This window comes from Microtus pennsylvanicus, chromosome 11, assembly GCF_037038515.1.
Source record: "Microtus pennsylvanicus isolate mMicPen1 chromosome 11, mMicPen1.hap1, whole genome shotgun sequence".
In the NCBI taxonomy this organism is placed as follows: domain Eukaryota; kingdom Metazoa; phylum Chordata; class Mammalia; order Rodentia; family Cricetidae; genus Microtus; species Microtus pennsylvanicus.
Genome location: NC_134589.1, coordinates 71,411,805 through 71,434,891, shown reverse-complemented (window position 1 = coordinate 71,434,891; position 23,087 = coordinate 71,411,805). Strand labels below are relative to the sequence as shown.

The 23,087-nt window shown below is 43.1% G+C and overlaps 2 protein-coding genes across 5 annotated transcripts in view; both read left to right on the top strand.

The window, feature by feature from the left end:
- Positions 1-23,087, top strand: part of Rnf130 (ring finger protein 130) — a 112,125-nt gene that overhangs the window by 79,299 nt on the left and 9,739 nt on the right. For 2 of the 4 annotated variants that reach the window (XR_012912418.1, XR_012912417.1), the window contains exon 7: positions 1,381-1,585. Coding sequence is in view for 2 of the 4 variants with exons in the window: in XM_075992790.1 (XP_075848905.1) it covers positions 1,381-1,585; positions 4,702-4,795; positions 10,628-10,643 (315 nt within the window). In the remaining 2 variants the exon portion in view is untranslated. Of the gene's footprint in view, positions 1-1,380; positions 1,586-4,701; positions 4,796-10,627; positions 10,816-23,087 lie in introns of those variants that run through there. The other 2 variants (XM_075992790.1, XM_075992791.1) reach the window with 2 other exon arrangements.
- LOC142859452 (large ribosomal subunit protein eL27-like) lies at positions 21,133-21,619 on the top strand. The gene has a single exon (XM_075989623.1). It carries the CDS (start codon positions 21,194-21,196, stop codon positions 21,602-21,604), a length of 411 nt encoding a protein of 136 aa, XP_075845738.1. The 5' UTR covers positions 21,133-21,193; the 3' UTR covers positions 21,605-21,619.

Sequence of the window (23,087 nt, the reverse complement as noted above, 5' to 3'; positions counted from 1 at the left end):
CTTCTTCCAGGTGACTTCAAAGTTCTAAAGCCACAAGAAGAGAATGTAAATAACTGTACTAGTCTGTTTTGAAAACTGTGCTTCTGATGGAGAACACATGAAAGAAATAGGATGCAGAAAACTGTGATCTAATAGTAATTTTGCCAAAATATGAAATGATGACATTTCTGCCCTCTTAAGCTTGCTTTTCACGTCTTTGAGTGTCAGTAACTTGCAAGCAGTGAACATAGATGTTAACCAAAAAGCACCAGACAACCTTGAGCAGCTTGGCAGATGTGTTAGCCAAGTATGCTGCACTGGGTCAGCTGTGACTGGTGCCAGAGCATACAATGAAAATGGTGGAGACTTATTACATTCTTGCTTAAGAAAGGTATATAGGGTTGGAGGGATAGCTCATCGTTAAAGGCTAAGGCTCAGAACTAAAATACTAAACAACTAAAATAATAAACAAGTATATATTCAGGATATACTTTTAATAGAAAAAAAAAGGTCACCATTGCTAACTGTTCTCTGGGGGCCAAGTCATCCTCTATGTACAACTAGTTCAGCAGATACTGTCACATATGGCCAGCATGTGGAAATAGTAACTTGTTTTCTGTCCATTTTTAATGACAGAATGCCTTCTGGAATAAATGATAGTTGTCATTCATGGGATGTGACATTACTATAAGCATCAGCTCTTATATTGCGCTTTTAATTTTGTGTTTTTTTTTTTTTTAAGAGCTTTGGGAGACTCAAAAACAGAATTCTTTTGCCCTAGAAGCAGTAGCTCTGGGTCTTGGCTGTTCTTTTTGTCTGCCATTTTTCTGAGCTCTGTTTTCATATGCTGTCTTACACAGACAGGAGGAGCTGCCTCTTACTCTGCTGTGAGTGTTCATACCCACCTCTCCACGGGTGGACTTCAGCTGTAGCTGGAGGCTCAGGCGTTGACGCAGATCATTTTCTTACAGTTTACAGACCTGAGCTTTGATCTGCTCTTGCTGTGTGCTTTGTCTCTGAAGGTAGATGCTAACAGTGACATTTAACATTAAGATAATGAAGTAAACTTTCAATCTGAATGTGCCAGTTTTGTAAATGCCATTAGCCTCCCTTTGCCTGTGACTGAGACCACAAATGGTTATCACTTTTTTGCCAAGCTACAGTGGACAATTTTGAGCTATTGATTTTGGTTTCCCTTTGTACGTTTCGGAGAAAATCAACTGATTGTTTGAAGAAAGCTTCTTAAATGATAGTAGGAAAGATAGATGGGCAGGTAAATGAGAAGTGATTACATGAAAAGCAGGTGAAGTTCTGGGAGTGGGTGTTAAACATCCAGGGTTTTTTTTATATACTTGTTCTTATAATGATTTGATTTTTTTTTAATCTGGAAATATTTTGCAGCCAAATCTGCCGTGTACTGATAATGTAGCATTTGATATGGAAAGGCTCACCAGAACCCAAGCAGTTAACCGAAGATCAGCCCTCGGTGACCTTGCCAGTGACAGTTCCCTTGGCCTTGAGCCACTGCGAACTTCAGGCATATCGCCTCTTCCTCAAGATGGGGAGCTCACTCCCCGGACGGGTGAAATCAACATTGCAGTAACAAGTAAGTGGGGACCCTTTGCCCAGGCACCAGATGGCATTGCTGCCTGTGTTGGCATGTGGTGACTGTCAAGGAGAAAGTTGAAGTCATGTGGTCCAGCAGTTTTCGTAAAGGAAACAAGAACATTTACATTTAAATAGCTGTTTAGAATTACAAACTTTGTTCATAGTAAGGAATGTGCATGCTGGTGCTTATATGGTTAGTTGTTTAAAGGTTTGTCTTAATGGCTGTTAAGTAAGCTGTGTTCTGAAATTGTTGCATTGCACATAGACACTGGAGTGCAGTGTGGGCCGGCAGGCAGCAGTGCTCCTGTACTGTTTGCTGAGCACTGCTGCCCGTGATCTTCCAGGCTGTAAGCAACTTGGTGAAAATCTAATGTAGAATTTGAACCTAAAAAATATTCTGGGCTCGTTATGAAATGTCTTGATTGTTGAACTGTTAATAAGCAAAATTGTACTGTTGTGAGGGCAGTGCCCGTCTGTATACAGTGTGAGTGGGCTGGTTGGTGGCGTGTGTATGGTGTTGTAGGCAAGGCATTCATCCTGTAACAAGCAAATCCTTTTCTCCGTCTTCATTCTTTACATGCAGTTTCCATCTAACAACCTCTCACCCATCTCTCGTCGCCACTCTGGTGCTGCCTTTTCTAATTATGCTGCTGCTTACCAGGACTTCAAGCCTAGAGCTGATGAGGCTCCACTTACTTCTGGAAGCCAGTAACAAAATGGGGGAAGCGGTTTATGGGATAGCTTCTTAAGGCTTCTGTGATCTGTTTTGTTGAAATGCATGGTTTTGAGCCATCCAGAGGTTGCCATTTGTCTGAAGGCCAAGAGCTTTCATTCTGTTATAAGTAAAACTATTCTTTGATGTAGTGTGACTCATTTCTTACCATTTTCCAATGCTTGTTTTAGCAACATTTCATGGTTTTCCTACTTTGGCATTTAGGTTTTATGGTCCAGAGTTTCAAAACTTGCTCTAGCAGTATGAAAGGAGATAAAGGTGATTTAAAATTGCGCTTTTATAAGTCCTTCGTTGACCAGGCATTTATTGAGCACCTACTACATTAAGCACACATCTTGTCATTTTTATGTGGAACTGTCTTCAAAATCTTGATAACAAAGTATTTTGATGATAAAAATATACCCCCAAAAAAAACCTTTATCAGAATTTACACATAATGCCAGTAAAGAAAATTCATGTGATTATCTAGACCCAAAGTACCGCTTTTCCTTCCAAATCCCTGTAGTACCATAAGCAAGTGCAGGAGCTTCAGCCAGCATCTACTCTGTGCAGGGCACTGTGCTAATGCCCGGCAGTGGGAGACTGCTGCTGAAATACTCTTGGCTCTGCAAGGTGGCGCAGTGATGGTATTTCTCACATGCAAAGACACAAATAGGTATATGTGTTCAGGATTCAGAAAAATAGATGTGACTGAAGTTTCTAAATGTTAGTCTGTGAACAACGGTTTATGAGAAGGTGGGCTTGGTGGCAGCTCAGCGGACACAGTGGCACATGCCTATAATCCCAGCATTCCCAGCACTTAGGAGGTAGAAGCAAAAGAATTTTAAATTCAAGACCAGCCTCAGCTATATCCAAAAAGAAAAGAAAAGAATTAATATTATGTTACTCTCCTTGCTGTTGATAATTCATCAACAATAATTCATCTCTTGGATTTAAAAAATACCAGTATACATTATTTCCAACTAAAAACACGCACAGTTTAGAACAGTGGATTTCACATGGACTCTTGAGTACCCATTTTGACTTAAGTCTAGTGACAAGGAAGTCTGTATCCAAGAAGCAGTGGCTGCAGTGTTATATGAAGAGTTCGCAAAACATTTTAGTCATATAAACCAACCAGGACAGTGAAGATATAGCTCATACAACAAGCTTAGCATCCTGGGAGCCTAGAGAGCAAGTTCGGGGTGGGGGGGCGGGGGGAGGCCTGCTCACACACAGTTTATGCAGTTTTGGAATTCATGAAACCCAGACTAAGAAATACCCAAAGTGGGGTTGCTAGGAGCCCTTGATACTCTTTTCGAGAACCCAAGTTCAGTTCTTAGCACCCACCTGAGGTAGCTCCAGCTCCAGGGGGTCCCACACATTCTGACCCCCGTGGGCACATATGCTCACATATACATATGCACACACATACACATAATTGAAAATTAAAAGTTTTGAAAGAAATAACTATATTACATATATGAAGTCATATGAAAGCATTATTTTGTATACTATCTAAAAAATGTTAAAATGAAGCAGCAGTCCTGTAGGCACAGCTTTGCCTGTGAACATTCGTTGTGCCTTGTTACAGACATAGAGGAATTTTATAGGATTACTTTGTTAAACCTTCCCAATTTAGTTTATCCTTGACAACATATTATAGTTATGACTTTGGAGCAAGTCAGATTGGTTCTCAGGACCCAAGGTTAGTCTCCTTCTATCCCCATGAATGCATGACTTTGATTTTGACTTCTGCACACCTTGTCAGTCATGGCCCCTCCTACTTTTCTTTAGACAGAAGGACAAGTTTTACTTCCCAGCAGGAGCCCTGGACCTGTTTTCTTGGCACAATTGTCTTTTTAGTATGAATACTGTAAACTGATAGATAAGAGAAAATGCAAACGTGAGTGTCTTGAAGGAGCAGCTTTCCGATTAGCATACACAAAGACTTTTGAGAGCCCCACTCCAGGCTCCTAACCCTTTTCTAAGATTGAGTGTTAGAATCATGCAGAAATGACAAAAAGGAAAATTGAGAAACTATTTTAAGTATGATTGTTCTACTGTCATTTAAATTCACAGTGATACCTATGTCCATGTACAGTTCTCCTACATAATTTTCCTGTGCCTTTTGGTGGTCACACTCCTCATGTACTTCTGGATCGAAACTGAAAGAAACGGTTGAGCCATGCTTTCCTTTCTCCTTGCAGCTTTCCCAGTACTCCACTAACCTTCTCTAGTTAGTAGCTTTCTGGCAAACTTCCTCCTGCTTGACTTCTTTGAGCCAGCCTTGGCTTACACCTCCGTTGACGTCTGCTTCGTTGCATTTGAGGGAAGTGTTGACATCGATTTGACTTAAATCTTCTCCCCAGAGTGATTTCCTCCCTTTCCTTTGTCAACAGAAGAATGGTTTATTATTGCCAGTTTTGGCCTCCTCAGTGCTCTCACGCTCTGCTACATGATCATCAGAGCCACAGCTAGCTTGAATGCTAATGAGTAAGTAACAAATTGTTTTTTGGATTGCATGTGCCAGATGACCCCAAGAAAACATGTAATTTTCATGAAGGTGGTGAGACTTGACTTCCCACCTGCTTCATGCTGATCCCGGTGGGATCATAGTTAACAAAAAATTTATTTCATGAGCCATCTATTTTTAGTCACACAGAATGGGAATTCATTTTGTTCAGTAAGACCAGCATATATGAGCAAAACTCTGGAGGCTCTCTTTACTACAGGCTGGATCCACAGCATCATGCACGTGCCAGGACACCAGAACAGTCTTAGTATGTCACAGGAATAGCCCCACTCTGTGTGTGCTTATAGATTTTACCAGGAGCTTTAGTCAACTTTCGGGAGCATGCTAAGACCTTTGCCTATGGTCAAGGACAGGAAAGAAGCGGGAAGCAAATCTACTGCTCTCAGAACTTTTGGGAGGTAGAGATGTCAAAATAGACTGTCTGTCTAAGGACAGAAAAGATAGGTTACAGAAAGGCAGAGTTGGCCTCCACAAGGAAGAACACCAGTCAGTCTTCTTAATGGTGAGATGACCTTCCCACAAGGAATGCACAGAGCTAGGAATGCTGGCAGCCGCTGCATGTCAAGGGCTACTGTAGGATAGATATCTTAGTCCTTTTGATGCAATGATTTCCCAGAAGTAGCATCCCACAGTGATAGGATAATGGAAGGGTTTAGTTTTCCTTTGTTTTACTATTCAGTCCTCTCTTTTACCTGAGTATTCATACTACTTAGAGATGGGCACAGCCCTGGGCCAGTGCCCAGGTTTGAGTCTACATTGCTGCTGGTGCACATTGTGTGCTTTCCATATCGGAGTATGGCGTAGCATTTTAAATAGTCAACAGTAAACGATCTCCTGGAATAATTAATAATGTTTAACCTTAGAAACACAAAACTTTCACTTCTCTGACATACTATCTCCAACCTGATCTGTTGACAAAAATCTTGCAAGAAATATCTTCTGTCATCCGTGACCCTGCACATGCTGAGAGGCTATTGTGATACATTGGTGTTCTTCACCCTTTATATGAATAGCCTTCGCCTGTCCATTAGGTCAGGAGCTAGCTACTTCTGTGGACACTGCTAGATAGAGTTTTCCGTCAGAACACGGTACCAGTTGCTCAGATTCTAGAGTCAGTCACACCTAGATTTGACTCTCACTCAGCAACCCCATTTTCCATTGGGCATTTTAATTTATCTGAAGATGATTTTAATCATCAAAATAAGCAAATAATGACTAGTCTACATCATAGGGCTATGGATTTAGCACAGTGCCTAATACGTAATAAGTGCTCAATAAATGTTAGCCAAACTAGCTCCGCTGAGATTCTGCTACAGTTCTGTGAATAAGATGGCCGTCTGGGACCAGGAGTGTGGCGCAGCAGGGAAGACACTTGCTGCCAAGCCTGAGGACCTGAGATCAATCCAACTTCCACAAGTTGTCCTCTGACCTACATACACACCACACCATGGCACATGTACATATGCACACAGACATAAAAATATAAATAAACATAATTTAAAATTTAAAAGATGGCCATCTACTTTTAATAAAGCAAATTAGTTTAACTTTGTCCTTGAAATTAGTTACAGTGCCTAGGAACGCTGTGGTCGCCCATGGTTTCAAAAACACCTCCATTCAGTGAAGTCATTGTCTGGTCTGCAGCCACTGTCTTGCTTATTCCCAATCAAGCTGGATAATAAGCCCAGTTCTTTTTTTGTCTTCTTTTCAAGACAGGCAAGACAGGGTCTCACTACATAGCTCTGGCTATCCTGGACTCACTCTGTAGACCAGACTGGCCTTGAACTCACAAAGATCCACCTGCCTCTGCCTCCTGACTGCTTGGATTAAAGGCATGCACTACCACAGCCCAACAAAGCCCAGTTCTTAAGATTTTACCAGTGAGGGGGCTGGTGATATGATTCAGTGGGTAAAGGCGCTTGCTGCTAAGCCTGACTTGAGTTCAGTCACAGAATCTACCTTGTAGAAGAAAAAATAATTACTGCAGTTGCCCTCTGACCTCTACACACATGCCATTGCAAATACCATACACACACACACACACCAGCACATGAAGTAAGTAAATGTAATTAAATATTTTTAAAAATTCAACCATGAGTAACAACCAGTACAAATAAATAGTGATGCCCTGGGCACTTCTATAGAACTACTAGACAATTTAATGGTCCTCTCACTCAGAATCTTCCCAGATGCTCAGTCTATACATCAGATGTTTTTGAGAATGCTCAAATAGAAACCCAAGTGCCTGGGTCATACTGCTTCAGTTCCATGCATAAGTGCATTACTCAGAACCTAAGCCATGGGTCTTCACAGCCATGTCTTGGTCAACCTTCTCCCATTAGCCTTTGTAGATGGATGATTTGCCATTGTTCATTCGACTGTTACTTCTTTGCCTTCAAAGCCATCCTAAAAGACAGCATCCATAATCTCATTTAGAGAGAACATTGAGTGAGTGTGTGCGTGCCTGCACCTGTGTGTGTGCACACCTGAGGGTACATGAAAAGATAGTCACCAAAATATTATTGGTGAGTATCTTAGGTTATATTTTTAGAATGTTTTTCTTTACATTGTGAGCTTCTGTGTGACTTGGGGGTCTTGTTGCTTTTGCAAGCATGAATTACGTGATTTTTTTTTAAAAAGACCATTTTATTGTGGGAGACAAAGATCAGTTTTACTCTGTGCCAGTGTGTCTCTAAAAGGTTGGTGGAAATTCCTAAATTATTTTATTCCAGATAAAAGCTTTTCAGCAAGTTGGGCATGGTGGTTCATGCCTTTAATCCCAGCACTTGGGAGGCAGAGGCAGGTGGATCTCTGTGAGTTTGAGGCCAGCCTGGTTTACAAAGGAAGTTCCAGGACAAGCAGGGCTGTTACACAGAGAAACCCTGTCTCAAAAAACAAACAAAAAAATAGCAATTTTTAAATTTCTTGTTCATGGATTTTTTTTTAATCTATGTACTCATTTTCCCTTACATGCCAATAAATTTATAGCCAAAATGGGGTCCTTTCTAATTTTAATCATCCCATCATTCTGATTTAACCTGTCCAACTGTCTATAAACAGATGGGAAAATGTGTTGACATTTTAGTGACTGTCTAGAAACTGACAGTAACCCCAGCACGAAAGCATCCATGAGGACAGTCTTCTTTCCTGACAGCTTTCAGCAGTGCAGTATGCTCATTCACAAACCCTGTAGGCAAGAGCAGCCAGCCTGGCAGATGTTAGGGCAGCCATGCAGAACCCAGGCAGGTCCAGACCCCCTTGCTTTTTGCTGTAAGTACATTGATTACCACCAGGGGGCAGCCAAAACAGGGGCACAACACTCTCTTGACCTTGTTCATGGATAACATTTACCAAGGATTCAGTGCTATTGGCTTCTTCAAAAATTGTGTATTTTGGAGTCCTTTGTTCAGTGAAAGAGTACTTATTAAGTATGCTTCTGTAACTAATTGTGCCTCAAAAACTTTTAACACTGCACACAAATCTGGGGAAATCTGAGACTGCAGGCATAAATAGGGTGATGGTCAAAGAAGTGAAATGCAGAGCCAAAGGACTTCGGCTTTAGCGTCTTCCTCACCCTTGTGATTCTCGGTGCCTACAGCAGCAAGACTGTTGAACGGCATTCCCACAGGGGTTTGTTGTTCTACTTATTCAGATAGGCCTTGTGAAATCCAGCACCTGCCTTCTTCCTTCTCTGTGAGAAAGTTAGTTCCATCCTTGTTTTTATTTGAGGAACACATAAGTAGATGATGTAGGAGAGATTTTTAAGTCGAGTGGGAAGTTAGACTATATATCTAGGGCCCATCTCTTAGTCTATAGACTCTGATTCTAAAAAAAAAATCACATCTTAAGATTTGCAGAGATATGTAGCTCAGATACTCAGGATTTTTTCACTGGTCTGGGCAACAGGAAATGCATGTGCCGAGATTAATGTGATCGTATAGATCTGTGCTGGGATCTAATACAGAGAAGTCCTGGCTTCTGGACTCTTCAGCAGGCAGATGGATCCCACACCTCACTGATAGTTCTGGTGAGCTTTCCAGGTGTTGTTGTAGACATTTATCAGCCAGTTAAAAGCAGCGATGATCCTGTTTTTCTCTGTACTGAATATTTCTTAATTCTGCTCATTACTCCTGCTTTCTGGCGTGCACCACACAGCCAGCTAGCTAGGCTTCTGTCTTAGTACACTGGCAGATCAGCACAGTGTTGATAGAAAAGGTCTGAAAATAGAGTCATTAGACATCTTGGAGATGCTTTGCTTAGAAAGAAGGAAGAAGACGGTAGAGATGTCTCAAGGTGTCTGTCCCAAGAACTGCTGGAGCAAGGAGGATCTGCTGTGGGCTGCACACTCCTTTGTGCTCACGGTAGCCTCATACTGCACAACCAGTGCGGAAAGACTGCAAGGTTGGCTGTAGTTCTAGAACCCTGAGGCCTCACGGAGGACTGGACTCAATGAAGAAAACAACTTCTTTCGGGCAGAGTTGTCCATATGAGCTCTCCAGAAGCTACAGTTTAGGGCTGTGAGAGGCAGGTCTCCCTTTGAGTCACATAACTGTTGGGTGGAATCAGAGACCCTGTGACAAGGATTAGGATTGCTTTCTAGTTGCCTCTTGCTGGACTTTGAATTTCAAAAGCAGAGTTTCCTGAAGAATATACCACTATAGTTTCCAGACTTCTTTTTCACCATCTCCCAGAGTGAGATGTGTCTGACTTTGTGACCTAGCCTTCCCTCATACATGACTAAAACAGAAGTGGCTCTCACTGCCTGCCACACCTGCCATGTGAGCCGTCTTGTACTTCCCAATGACGTCAGGAGCAGTGTGTGAAACACTAGTTAAGAATTGGAGATGTTTACTTTTTCAGTCAAATACTCTTGGTCAGACTAGCATCCATCTTTGTTTTTTATGTTACCAAGAATACTTATCATTACTTTCTGAGGTGTATTCTTGGAGTGAGTCTTCTTCCCTCTTGTCATATTTATTCTCCTTTAGCCAATCTCTAGTGTGTTTAGACACAGAGTAATACTGAGGCTGAGAGGGGTCGAGTGGTCCCTAATCGATTCTTGGGGAGGACAGTGGGATGCAGGCCAGTGCCTTTGCTCCCAACTCCTCTCTACACTGCTTAGCCCTGATTGCGCCATAGAACACTGAGGGCAACAATTGTGGCCAGAGAGGTTTAGTTTCATGGATCCTCAGCACAGAGAAAAGTATCAGAACTGATGGCATGATTTAGGCAGTGGAAATGAACCAGACATGAAGGTAGAGAGCCCCTGCTTAGGGAATAAGCCAAGTGCAAAGGACCAGAAAGTGGTGTTACAGGGCCAGGAGCTGCAAAGAAGACAACAGGATCCTGGGGGTACCAAGAAACTTTTCAGAAGACTGCAGGTACTCTTTAACACCTGTTACCAAAACATTAAGATAACACTCAGTGCACCCAAAACCTGAGAGATTCCTGGAACAGAAAGTTTGTTTTTCAGCTCCTTTTATAGCCTTGGTAGTCTAGAATGGTAAAGAGCAGTAAAATCAGCAACTCAAAACCAGCTTGGATAACAGCTACTCCTGTGTGTTAGACTGTTAGCCTGTCTTTTTCCTGTTTTCATTATGGGAATATTAAAACACTTCTAAGATGACGCGCTGCTCAGACGACCACTCGGAAACTGCTAGTCTGAGGGAGACACTAGGGCTGGGGACAGTCCCAGGCCACCCTGCAGTTAGAATCACATCTCTTTTGTTTTAGAATGTTGACAACCACCCTTGAACTAATTAATGATCTCTGTTTTCCCTTTTATTCCATAGGGTAGAATGGTTTTGAAGAAGGAAAAACTGCTTTCTGACTGATTGCCTTGAAGGAAAAAAGAACCTATTTTTGTGCATCATTTACCAATCATGCCACACAAGCATTTATTTTTAGTACATTTTATTTTTTCATAAAATTGCTAATGCCAAAGCTTTGTATTAAAATAAATAAATAATAAAATAAAAGTACCGTGTGCAAGTGTCTTTTACCAACACATGTTTCGGAGGCTGATTTTGATACCACACATAGGATGTGCTCGTGACTTTATAAGAGGGCAGGAACAACATGGTTGCTGGTATTTAACCTGAGCAGAGCAGAGACATCCCGTGTGACACTGCTCCCTTAGTGCTCAGCTAATGGTTTTCTCCATTTTATCTTAAAGGATGCCATCCACTCTGGTAACTTCTTCCTTTGTGTGTGATCCATGCGCCTTCACTAGGACTTTAGCTCCACATTGAAAACTTTGAACTGTTGCTCCCCTATTGTATCCCTATACCTGGGAGTGTGCTTTGCATGTAGTAAGTGCTCAATAAATTAATTTATGGAATGAAGGAGAGGGTTGTAAGGACTTCCAAACCAAGATGCTCCTTCTGCTTAGTGTGTACATTCCACGTTTCAGGAGTGTAGTCAGGAGCTAGTTCAACATGTGGTAATGAAACATTGTTGCCTTATTGAAGAAAATGTTATTTTGTCATGTTGCATGCTTAAAGGATGGTGGGCATTTGTAAAACATTTGTAAACGCTTGAGCAGTAAATTCTTGGCCTTCCACTTTAGCATCCCTGAAATACCATGTTTCTGTGGGTATGCACAGGCCGTGCAACCATCACAGGTCTCTGGATTCAAGAATATTTCCTCACCTACAAGGAAACCTCACACCTGCTAACATATTATATGTTGAATATAAAGGATGTGAACTGATTTTCATGTTTTGTTACACTTTTGGTGACGGAAGGGAGATTTGTCAGCATTGAGTGTGAAGTTCTCTATAGGAGTCTCTTAGTTTATTTACCCTCCATCAAGTTGAGAAAGTAATATATTCCTAGAGTATGGGGTGTTTTATCACAGGACTTTTAGATGCCAATTTTTTAGGGTGTCAATTGTCTCCGTGTCTCTTGCAATGATCTTGAGGAATTTTGTCCCATATTAAGATAGTACATGATACTGACCTTTTTTGAGACAGGATTTGACCGTGCAGTCCAGGATGACCTCAGACCTGCAGTCCTGCCAGGTGCTTTCAGCAGTTGCTGTAGATCGTAGGCCGCACCAACAGCGCAGCCGTGATAATCTCACCGTAAGGATCGGTTTACGGTGCAGGTCCAGTTTGCTAGGATTTTGCTGATGGTTTCTTTGGTTTGATAAGAGATACCGGTCTAAAGTTTCCTTCGTTTATCTTTGTTCTGCTTTGGTATCATTGTAATGCTGGCCTCACAAGTGTGTTCTGTAGTTTGGAAGCATGTAAGAGCTGATGGTGATTCTTTAGATGTTGTGAACCCATATGGACCAGGCTGTTCTTCCTAGAAAGTGTCAGGTTTACTGGTGTTCTCACAGGGCTGTGCCCCTGTAGTCCCTAGTACTCCCTGCTCAGTCACTCGTCCTCTCTGCCTCTCATCGTGGCCTTGATTGGCCCGGGACTCCGAATGTAGACCAGGCTAGACTCAGAGATCCACCTGCCTCTGCCTCCCAAGTGCCAGGATTAAAGGGGTGCGCCAGGACACTGGCTTGTTTTTCTTCCTTTAAAGTGAAAGATTAGGTTATTAATATTCAGTCTTTGAAGAGCTTTTTGTTTTGTCTGGAAAGAAAGTCTGCCTATGTACCCAGGCCTGCCTAGAACTCATGAACTCAGAGACTCTTCTGTCTCAGAGTACTGAATAGGTGGGATTATCAGTGCATGCTTGGCTTCCTCTTAAAATATAAATGTTCGTAGCCAAAAATCTTCCTCAAGTATTATTTCACCTAGCCATATTTAATTCTATTTGCTAATCTTTCCTTTCCCCTGTGATTTCTTTGACACACCGATTATTTAGCAGTTCTGTTGTTTAAACCCTTCCAAATCTGTCACAAATTTTCAGTTTCATCTTCAGTTCTTCCAGACCCATTAGTTGGTTGGAGAAAGTGAGAGATTTTGTGATTTTTAACCTGTTTAATGTTCCGGGACTGTCGCAGAGGGTGCTCAGTGCCCCCCGCCTCAGACCTGGATTCTGCTGTGACCAGGCGCAGTGCTCTGTAATGTCAGCTGTGTCTGCTTGGTTGATGCATCCAGTTCCGCTCTTTCCATGCTTCTCTTCTGTCTGTTCTACCCCCTGAGAAAGGTTAGTGTTGAGGCTTCAACTGCTTTCATTCAGTTCTCGGCTTCTCCCTTCCATCCGCTTAGATTTTGCTCTATGTACTTTGGGATTCTTTTGTCGTGCGTATGGAATTGGAGAAATGTTTACTCACGCCGTGTGCTCATTACATTCCTACCCCTGAACTAAACTGGTTAAAGGGCCTTCCTGGTGGCACAGCTGTCAGCTGGCCTATTCTCTTAACAGAAGGGTTTGTTGAGCTGACGTCTTCCCCTGTACAGTTGGTTTCCTCCTGGCAGGGTTTTGTGTGTGTGTGTGTGTGAGTTGATAATATAGTCCCTGCCACCTAATGCGTCCCAGTGGAAATCAAAGGAATTCTACCTTTCCATTTCTTCTCATTTGTGATTAGCTGTTCCCTTTCAGATAGTCATCAGTAGACGGAGGGCCTCAGGTGGCAGTATCGCCGTCTCTGCTAGTTTAACATGCTCCTCTCCGCATGTTCTAAGACTTGACCATCACGTACTGCTTCCTTCAAGATACGTACTGTTCACGCCAGGTGCATAATTTTGCCAAGAACTAAAAACTAAAAAGGAGTATGTTTAAAGGTTGAGACTGGAAAGGTAGTCATCAGTAATGGAGATAAGAACCTGGTGTTTTTGTAGCTTTTGATACTTAACTGGCATCATATTTTCATGTTCTAATCATGATCTCAGTAACCAAGAAAGTCGTGGTGTGTGTGTGTGTGTGTGTGTGTGTGTGTGTGTGTTGCGCATTAAAATGTGGCTCTTGACTGCGCACTGGTAGCGCACACCTTTAATCCTAGCATTCGGGAGGCAGAGGCAGGTGGATCTCTGAGTTCGAGGCCAGCCTGGTGTACAGAATGAGTTCTAGGATGGTCAGCAGTCAGGACTGTCCACAGAGAAACCTTCTCTGGGGGTGGGGTGGATGTGGCTCTTGTTCCTTTAAACCCAGTATAGAATTAGCATCAAAATGAAGTTGTTTATTTTTAGTAGACATTATATGAATAAAATTAATATATAAAATAATTTGTTGTTTACTATTTTAAAACTAGGAAAGTAACTATTTAGGATGGCATGGTTATTTTGGCTCTAAATCCTTGGGGAAGCTTTTGTAATGGGTAAAGCATAAGTTGTTTTTCCCTTCATTTTTCTAACCAAAAAATAACTTTTTAAAGAATACTTTGTGTCATTAGTGGTGGTGGTGAACCCTTTAATCCCAACACTTGGGAGTCAGAGGCAGGGGCATCTCCAGATTCAGGATCTCCAGATTCAGGGCCAGCCTGGTCTACAGAGCAAGTTCCAGAACAGACAGAGCTGTTATAGAGAAACACTGTCTCGAACCATCCTCACACACACACACACAAAAGAATACTCGTGTCAAGGAAACCCTGGCTTCAGTTGGTAAACGTATCTAAAGAGGGGCTGAGTCTACTAGTCCTATGCCTTGTCACAGTGTCACAGGCAGCTGTAGCCACTAAGCCTGGAGAAATCAAGCCTCATTGAGAAATCATTTTTTATTTTATTTTATTTTTTTTTTTTGTTTTTTCGAGACGTGAGTTCGAGACCAGCCTGGTCTACAAGAGCTAGTTCCAGGACAGGCTCCAAAACCACAGAGAAACCCTGTCTCGAGAAATCATTTTTTAAATACAGAAAAAGACCCAAAAGTGTCCTCAACGTTTTACCTTTCCAATTATGAAGAGTTTTAGGAAAAGTTTAAAAATAGGATTTAATAGCAACAGACAACCAAAAAAAAAAATTTTTAATTAGCCTGCGATGGTCCACTCACTCTGTTTACTTGTGAGTTTGAATGTGTCACCCCTCTGCTTTGGTCTGGGACTCCACGTTTGGAAACAGAGACATTAGGCTGTGGCATTAGGCTCCTGTCCAGCCAGATGTAGCTTTGGACATAGTAAACTGCATCTGTGCTCTCCCCGAGTGCTTTACCTGTGCCCCAAGATAAAGTTTACCGCAAACCAGTGTCTACTCCATGTTGATTTAATCTGCACGTTAGAATGTGCAGCAGACAAGCATATACCCTGGCCGGACCCCCGCCTGGCTTGCTAAGCTTCCTCCCACCTCAGTCTCCTCCCCAGTGAGTAAAGGCTACTGTAGCAGCATACAGGGCTTGGAAGTTTGGGGAAATTGTGTTTTGAAGGTGCCTGGCATATGGTGTGACTCAGTAGTGTCTGTGTTTCCTTCCTTTACAAAATGATAAACTGGCTAGGCCATGGTGGCGCACGTCCTTAAACCCAGCACTCGAGAGGCAGAGGCAGGCAGATCACTGTGAGTTAAGAGATCAGCCTGGTTTCAGGACAAACTACAGAGAGAAATCCTGTCTTGGGGGAGTTGGGGAAGATAAACTGTACCTGCAACATCCTTCCTGTTGTGGGATATTTATACATTGTGTGAAGGTGATTGCTGTAATTGGTGTAATAAAAAGCCACATAGCCAATAGCTAGGCAGGAGGTATAGATGTAATCTGAGCCTTCATAATTAGAAGTTTTTGTTCATTGTTTGTAAGCTGGCTGGCAGGACAGAGAAAGACTTGTTACACCTTCCTAATATTGAAAAGGGAAAAGCCTTGTCGGGCATATTCAGCCTAAGAAAGGCCCTGGGCCACCAAGGTCTTACAGCTCATCTTTGATGCCTGGAACCATCCAGATCCACTGCCTTTCCTTCCAGTTCACATAGCAAACGTGCTAGACTGAGCAGAGCTCATCACCACGAAAGACCAAGAGATCCCTGTGTTGGGGAGAATGCATAGCCAACGCTTAGACTCCTGGGAAGGCTCACTCTCGCTTTCCACCCAGGTGGTAGCCACAGCCCTGAGGCACAGTGATAAAGCAGCATTTCCACCTATGACCCTGTGCCTTTACCAGACCAGAAGCAGGGCTTGTAGTTAGTACCCCGGTAGACTTTCTAAAGTGAGGATCAGAGCAGATTTGAGCATTAGTTACTTGGTTAATTTGTTTGTTTGGTTTAGTTTTTGGCTTTTCACTGTGTAGCTTTGTAGCCTGTCCTGGAACTCACTCTTGGAGACCAGGCTGGCCTCAAACTCACACAGAGATCTGCCTTGCCTCTACCTCCTGAGTGCTGAGATTAAAGGTATATGCCTCTACCCCTGGCTTCGTTTTTTTGTTTTTTTGTTTGTTTAAGGAAAGCCACTGTTAAATTTCAGAATATGTTTCCACAGTGAAAGGTTGGGGCTGCTTTTGTTGTTTTGAATTGGAGACTCGGGGAGTCCAGGTTGGTCTCAACTTTGATATGTAGTCAGGGGTAAGCTTGATCTGAGCTTCCTATCCTCTTTATCCCAGTGGTAGGGCTCAAACCCAGGGCTCCATGCATGCTAGTTTATCACTCTTACCAACTAACTACACTCCCTAGCTTTCCTAAACTAATTCTTAAACGTTGCCAAATCTTTGAGTTTTATAGTGGGTTGGATACAACTGAGCAGAAGACTGTCTGCCTTCACTTTGTGATGCTTTTAATTTCATCAAAAGAAGTGGAAACAACATTGGATCTGATTTATTTGAGATCTGTGGGAAACCAAAGAATTTTTCAGTTTTGCTTGTGTCAGAAGCTATTGTCACTAGGTCACTAGACACTAAGGTATAGACAGCTATGGCTTAGATTGAATTGGGCAAAGCAGGACAGGCAACCCCAGCATTTGGGAAGCTGAAGTAGGAGGATCCTGGCTACATAGATGACCTCATCAAACACAAAAAATCTTTATACATAAGAAAAATTACTACAAATAGAAATTCAGGAGAAAATAGGTAATAGTGTATAATTTTAAGTGATGGTTAAAATACTAATAATGTCTTAAAACTTGTCTGATGCAGTTATTTATGTTAGAAACCTGACCATGAGTCCAGAAAGACTAGAAGCCAATGTTCTAGGTGTTTCTCTCAGGAACAGCAAACTAAATCTAATGAACTATACAGACGATAAATGAACGAACGGAGAACAAATCAGTCAAACCAAGCATAAAGGCATTTCTTTAAAATGGTAATAAAATTAGCGTCCCGACCAAGGAGACAGATACCCAATACTAGGAGTGAAAGCTATCCCAGCTCCCAAGATTCAGGTGTTTTAAACAGTATTAGCGGAAAGAATCTTGACAACATGTAAGTAGGAAAACCTAAGAGTCTCTCTCTCTCTTTCTGTCTCTCTCTCTCTCTCTCTCTCTCTCTCTGTCTTCTCTCTTTCTCTTTCTTTCTCTCTCTCTCTCTCTCTCTCTCTGTGTGTCTCTCTCTCTCTCTGTGTCTCTCTCTCTTACTCTCTCTGTCTCTGTCTCTCTCTCTCTCTCTCTCTCTGTGTCTCTCTCTCTCTGTGTCTTCTCTCTTACTCTCTCTCTCTCTCTGTGTGTCTCTCTCTCTTACTCTCTCTGTCTCTCTCTCTCTCTGTGTTTCTCTCTCTGTGTCTTCTCTCTTACTCTCTCTCTCTCTGTCTGTCTCTCTCTGTCTCTCTCTCTCTCTCTCTCTCTCTCTCACACACACACACACACACACACCACCATACATGGCCATCTTTGGTTTTATTACTTTGAAAATGTGTATGTTTGAACTCATTGACGGGGGGGGGTGGAAAGTCGTGTTTTTATCTTAATATTTACAGGGGGAAAATCATAAAATTCCAAGCTGTTTTATAGAGAGAATGACCCACAAAACTGCGATTTCCATTCCAAATTAATGTATTGAGTATACAGCTGGCAGGAAGGAAGAAAGCAAACAGTGAACATTAGGACAGACATCTGATCGGAAACTTTTCCCCATCCGGCAGAACCACATGGAAAAGTCTGGGCACCAAGCAGTCCGCTAGAGTGTCTGACCAGGCAAAGCATCCTCTCCTGCGTGACGCTTTCAAACAGCTCTCTCTGGCACCTTTGCATCATGGGACATACAGTAACTGAGTCTCTTATGCTTTGTGCAGAAGCCTGGGAACTCCTGAACACCTCCCCTACCCCAGTCATGTTCAACAGTGTTTTTACTAAGTCTAACCATTTATCCTGTGCCCAGGGACATGGCAGCCTCACTCTCCCTTGCCCTCCTTTCTCTTCCTCAGAAAGGCAGCCCCCAGTCCTGGACAAGGGAGCGGGTGTGTGGCAACCCCACCTCCAGAGCCAGCTTCTCCCTATGCTTAAACAGCACATGGTAATTTACTAATACAGTAAAAAGAAAAAAGAAAGAAAAGGTGCAGCAAGTGAAGAGTAAGAAGGACTAAAACTGCCACCGTCCACACATGCCAGATCTTGAATGTAAAAGAGCTCTCAGTGACGAAGAGCACAGCGCTTTCAGAACACTCTCTGGACCTGGCGATGTGTTTAAAACCAGCCAGAAGCTTCGTGCTGAAAACCTGCTCTTCAGATTGAGTAAGGGTCTGTGCTGCTCTCTCAACACCCGTAGACAGTGTTAGCCACTATGGTAAGGCAAGAAAAAGAAATGAGTAGTCGGGCGGTGGCAGCTCACGCCTTTAATCCCAGCACTCGGGAGGCAGAGGCTGGTGGATCTCTGTGACGAGGACAGCCTGGTCTACGTAGTAAGTTCCAGAACAGTCAGAGCGAGTTCCAGGACAGGCTCCAAAGGTAAACAGACAAACCCTGCTTGAAAAACCAAGAGAGAGAGAGAGAGAGAGAAATGAAAGGAGCAAGTGAAGAGTAAGAAGGAATAAAACTACCACCATCCACAGACAACTTAAGGAGAAAAGTCCTGCGAAGCCTTCAGACCATTTTAAACATAAGCTGATTTATCAGAGTCAGTTAGACTGCGGTACAGGCCGAGAGCCATGAACCAGCCACCCAGGCTGAGGGAGGAGGGCCATCTGACCCAGCAGTTCTGCACCCAGTCATCAAGAACCTGTCTTTTTAAAATAATATACCAACAATAAGCAATTAAAAATAAATTTTTCAAAAAGCTATATTTACAAGAGTATCAGACACCATCTGAAGAAATCTGAGAGAAAATGTTTCTACACAGAAAGCCACTGTGCATTGATGAGATATTCAAGGTGACTGAACAGAAGAAACATAGTAAGTGGGAGAAGGAAACAACAGTACCATCCCATATTAATCTCCAGATCCACGTGAGGTTCCAGGAGGCAAGTGTGAAGAGGGATAATTTGACAAACTTACTAAATTCTAGAGTTTATTTGGAAATGAGGAGGCCAAGAATATCAAGACGTCTGGAGGGGCAGCTAAGCAGGAGGACTGACAGAGACAAAGACTGAATAAACCAAGAGCTGTCTCTGTGGGATGGGATCAGGAGGCCTGTGCAGGACGGTGCTACATCGGGTGATACTGTACAGGGGAAAACGAATCTGAATTCCTACCATACTTGAAAATTTTAACTGAAATGAACAATGGGCCTAAATGTGAAAGGCTAAACAGTGAAGCTTCCAGAGGTAGAATTGAGTGTCTTCAGAAACTTCGGTTGTAAGCAAAGAGTTAATTATGACTTTTCTTGTTTGTCTGTTTTGTTTTTTTGAGACAGGGTTTCTCTGTAGCTTTTGGAGCCTGTTCTGGAACTAGCTCTTATAGACCAGGCTGGCCTTGAACTCACAGAGGTCTTCCTGCCTCTGCTTCCCAAGTGCTGGGACTAAAGGCGTGCGCCACCACTGCCCAGCTAATCATGACTTTTAAAAAGCACAAACTGAGCTGGGCATGGTGGCACAAGCCTTTAGTCCCAGCACTTGGGAGACAGAGCAGGCAGATCTTAGTAAGTTTGAGGCCAGCCTGGTCTACATAATGAGTTCTAGGACAGCCAGGGCCAAGCCGGGGCCTACCTTAACCAAATAAATAAGTAAATACTTAAAAGTACCAACCATGAGATATGATAGATAAATTGGTCCACATTACAATTTTAAAAATTATCAGAATATGCTATTTTAGGAGAAGATTCCTGAAAATTCTATCCTAAAGACTCACTCAGAGGAAAGAGGACTGCCAGCAGGCCTAGGAGTAAACCTGTAATCTCAGCACTACCTGGACTACATAGCAAACGCTGCCTTTAAAACTGAAAGAAATGAGCTTTGGGGAAGAAAAGAGAGAGAGACTGACAATTTGCCCTTTTTAAAAAAAGGAAGAAAGAAGAGTCTAGACATGGTTTTCCCCAAGGAGAAAGGAGAGGCATTAATGATGGCGGGTCCCTAGAAGGACGTGCGGGGTGATCATAGCATTCTGGTTTTTGACGTCAGGGGTGTTCTGTCTTTATGGAGATTCATAAGATTTGCACATTCCTCAATAACATCATATAGCCAACAACAGTAACAAAATCAAGAAAGGGGTCAAGAGTACTCTACATCCTTGGCAGAAGCAGGCTCCCCCGTCTCTGAAATGTACTGTGTATGTGTGTGTGTGTCTGTGAGTGTGTGCATGTCTGAGTGTGTGTGTACATGCATGTGTGTGGTTCCATGTGTATGTGTGTGTATGTGCACACGTGTGTGTGTATGTCTGTGTGTGCACATGCACGTGTGTGGTTCTGTGTGTATGTGTGTCTTTTAAAGGAATCTGGTTGGCAGGTAAGGTTGGTGAACTAAATGTGGACATTCTTAGTTTCTGCTCTTTTTTGGTGCTAAGGATTAAACCCAGAGCCTCGTGCATAATAAGCGTGTGCTCCACCACACATGAGCTTGAGCCCTGTTCTGACCAGCTAGGGAGAGGAACAGGTCACATGCTGTCAGCTGACCTGACAGAAAATGTCAGCTCATGCCAGCTTCTGGTGGTTTGGGCTCTTCCTGCAGAGCATGAGGCACTTACATTACCACCTGAGTTACACTGTTTAGTACTGTTAGGTTGTGCAGGTTGAGCTGGAAACCGAGACTGAGAGGTCAGAAAACAAACAACCAATTTTTTATCTGGGACCTGACTCAGAAGCCACTTTGTACAGTAAGCATCTTTGAATTAGTCCTGGTTTTTTAAGATACAGATCTTTTTTGCCTGTGGTACCCAGAGAGGCCAGAAGAGGGCATCAGATCTCCTAAAGCGGAAGGTACAGGAGATTGTGAGCCACTATGCTCTTTACTGCTGAGGCATCTCAGGGGTCCCTTGGCTGTGTGCTTAAAATGGAACGCCACCCCTTAATTCCTCCCGATTCAAACATCATAAGAAAACTCTAAACTTCTAGATAATGTCACGGGAGAAGATCTCAACAACCTCGGGATTGGTGGCGATTCCCTTAAACTGACACAACAGGGCTCCGCAGGGTGAAAGGTTGGCGGAAGTGGCCTCCTTTCCTTTCTGCTGGGAACCGGCTGCTTGCTGTCGAAATGGGCAAGTTCATGAAACCCGGGAAAGTGGTGCTCGTCCTGGCTGGACGCTACTCGGGACGTAAAGCCGTCATCGTGAAGAACATTGATGATGGCACCTCAGACCGCCCTTACAGCCATGCCCTGGTGGCTGGAATTGACCGCTATCCCCGAAAAGTGACGGCTGCCATGGGCAAGAAGAAAGTCGCTAAGAGATCCAAGATCAAGTCCTTTGTGAAGGTTTATAACTACAACCACCTGATGCCCACAAGGTACTCTGTGGACATCCCCCTGGACAAAACTGTTGTCAACAAGGATGTCTTTAGGGACCCAGCCCTAAAACGCAAGGCAAGGCGGGAAGCCAAGGTCAAATTTGAGGAACGGTACAAGACAGGGAAGAGCAAATGGTTTTTCCAGAAGCTTCGCTTTTAGGTATATTTTTGTTTACATCATTAAAAGTTTAAAAAAAAAAACTGACACAACAGTGCAGGCTGTGAAAGGAAAAGAAGTCAATAAATTAGATTTTGTCAAAATTTGGAACTTGCCCTTCAAAAATCATTGTTATTAAAAATGAAAAGTCTCTCTTAAAAAGTTTTTTCAAGTTGGGTGGTGGTGGCACACGCCTTTAATCCCAGCACTCGGAAGGCAGAGGCAGGCGGATCTCTGTGAGTTTGAGACCAGCCTGGTCTACAGACCGAGTTCCAGGACAGGCTCCAAAGCTACACAGAAACCCTGTCTCGAAAAACAAAACAAACAAACAAACAAAAAAGAGCTGGTTCCAGGCGGATCTCTGTGAGTTCGAGACCAGCCTGGTCTACAGAGCTAGTTCCAGGACAGGCTCCAAAACCATAGAGATGCCGGGCGTTCGTGGCGCACGCCTTTAATCCCAGCACTCGGGAGGCAGAGGCAGGCGGATCTCTGTGAGTTCGAGACCAGCCTGGTCTACAAAGGGAGTTCCAGGACAGGCTCCAAAGCTACAGAGAAACCCTGTCTCGAAAAACCAAAAAAAAAAAAAAAAGAGCTGGTTCCAGGCGGACCTCTGTGAGTTCGAGACCAGCCTGGTCTACAGAGCGAGTTCCAGGACAGGCTCCAAAGCCACAGAGAAACCCTGTCTCGAAAAACCAAAAACAAAACAAAACAAAACCACAGAGAAACCCTGCCTCGGGGAAAAAAAAAAAAGAGCTGGTTCCAGGATAGCTGGGACTGTTACACAGAGAAACCCTGTCTCGAAAAATCAAAAAGAAAAGGAGATCTGAGAAGTGACTCGATGGTGGAGCGCTGGTCTAGCGTGCATAGTACCTTGGGTTCCAGCCCCAACACCTTCCACCCAAAAAGAAATAGAGTCGCTGATACAGGCACAAAAAGATGCCCAGTATCACTCATCAACAACAAAGGGCAAGTTAAAGCTGTAATGGTGCATGACTTTAATCCCAGCCGTTGGGAGGCAGAGGCAGGCAGATCTCGGGGAGTTTGAAGTCAGCCTGGTCTACAGAGTGAGTTCTAGGACAGGCAGGACTGTAACACGGAGAACACTGTACACAGGAGACTGTAAGGAGAGGGGCTGGAGAGATGACACTGCTGCTCTTCCAGAGGACCCAGGTTCAGTTCCCAGTACCCACATGGTAGCTCACACCTAGAAGTCAACAACAATACCAATTCCAGAAAACCCACAAACACATGGAAATTCAACAATGCTCACCTGAATCATCAATGGGTCAAGGAAGAAATAAAGGGGGAAATTAAAGACTTCCTAAAATTCAATGAAAATGACCACACAGCATACCCAAATTTATGGGACACAATGAAAGCAGTGTTAAGAGGCAAGTTCATAGCACTAAACACCTACATAAAGAAGCTGGAAAAATCCCACACTAGTGAATTAACAGAACATTTGAAAACTTTAGAACAAAAGGAA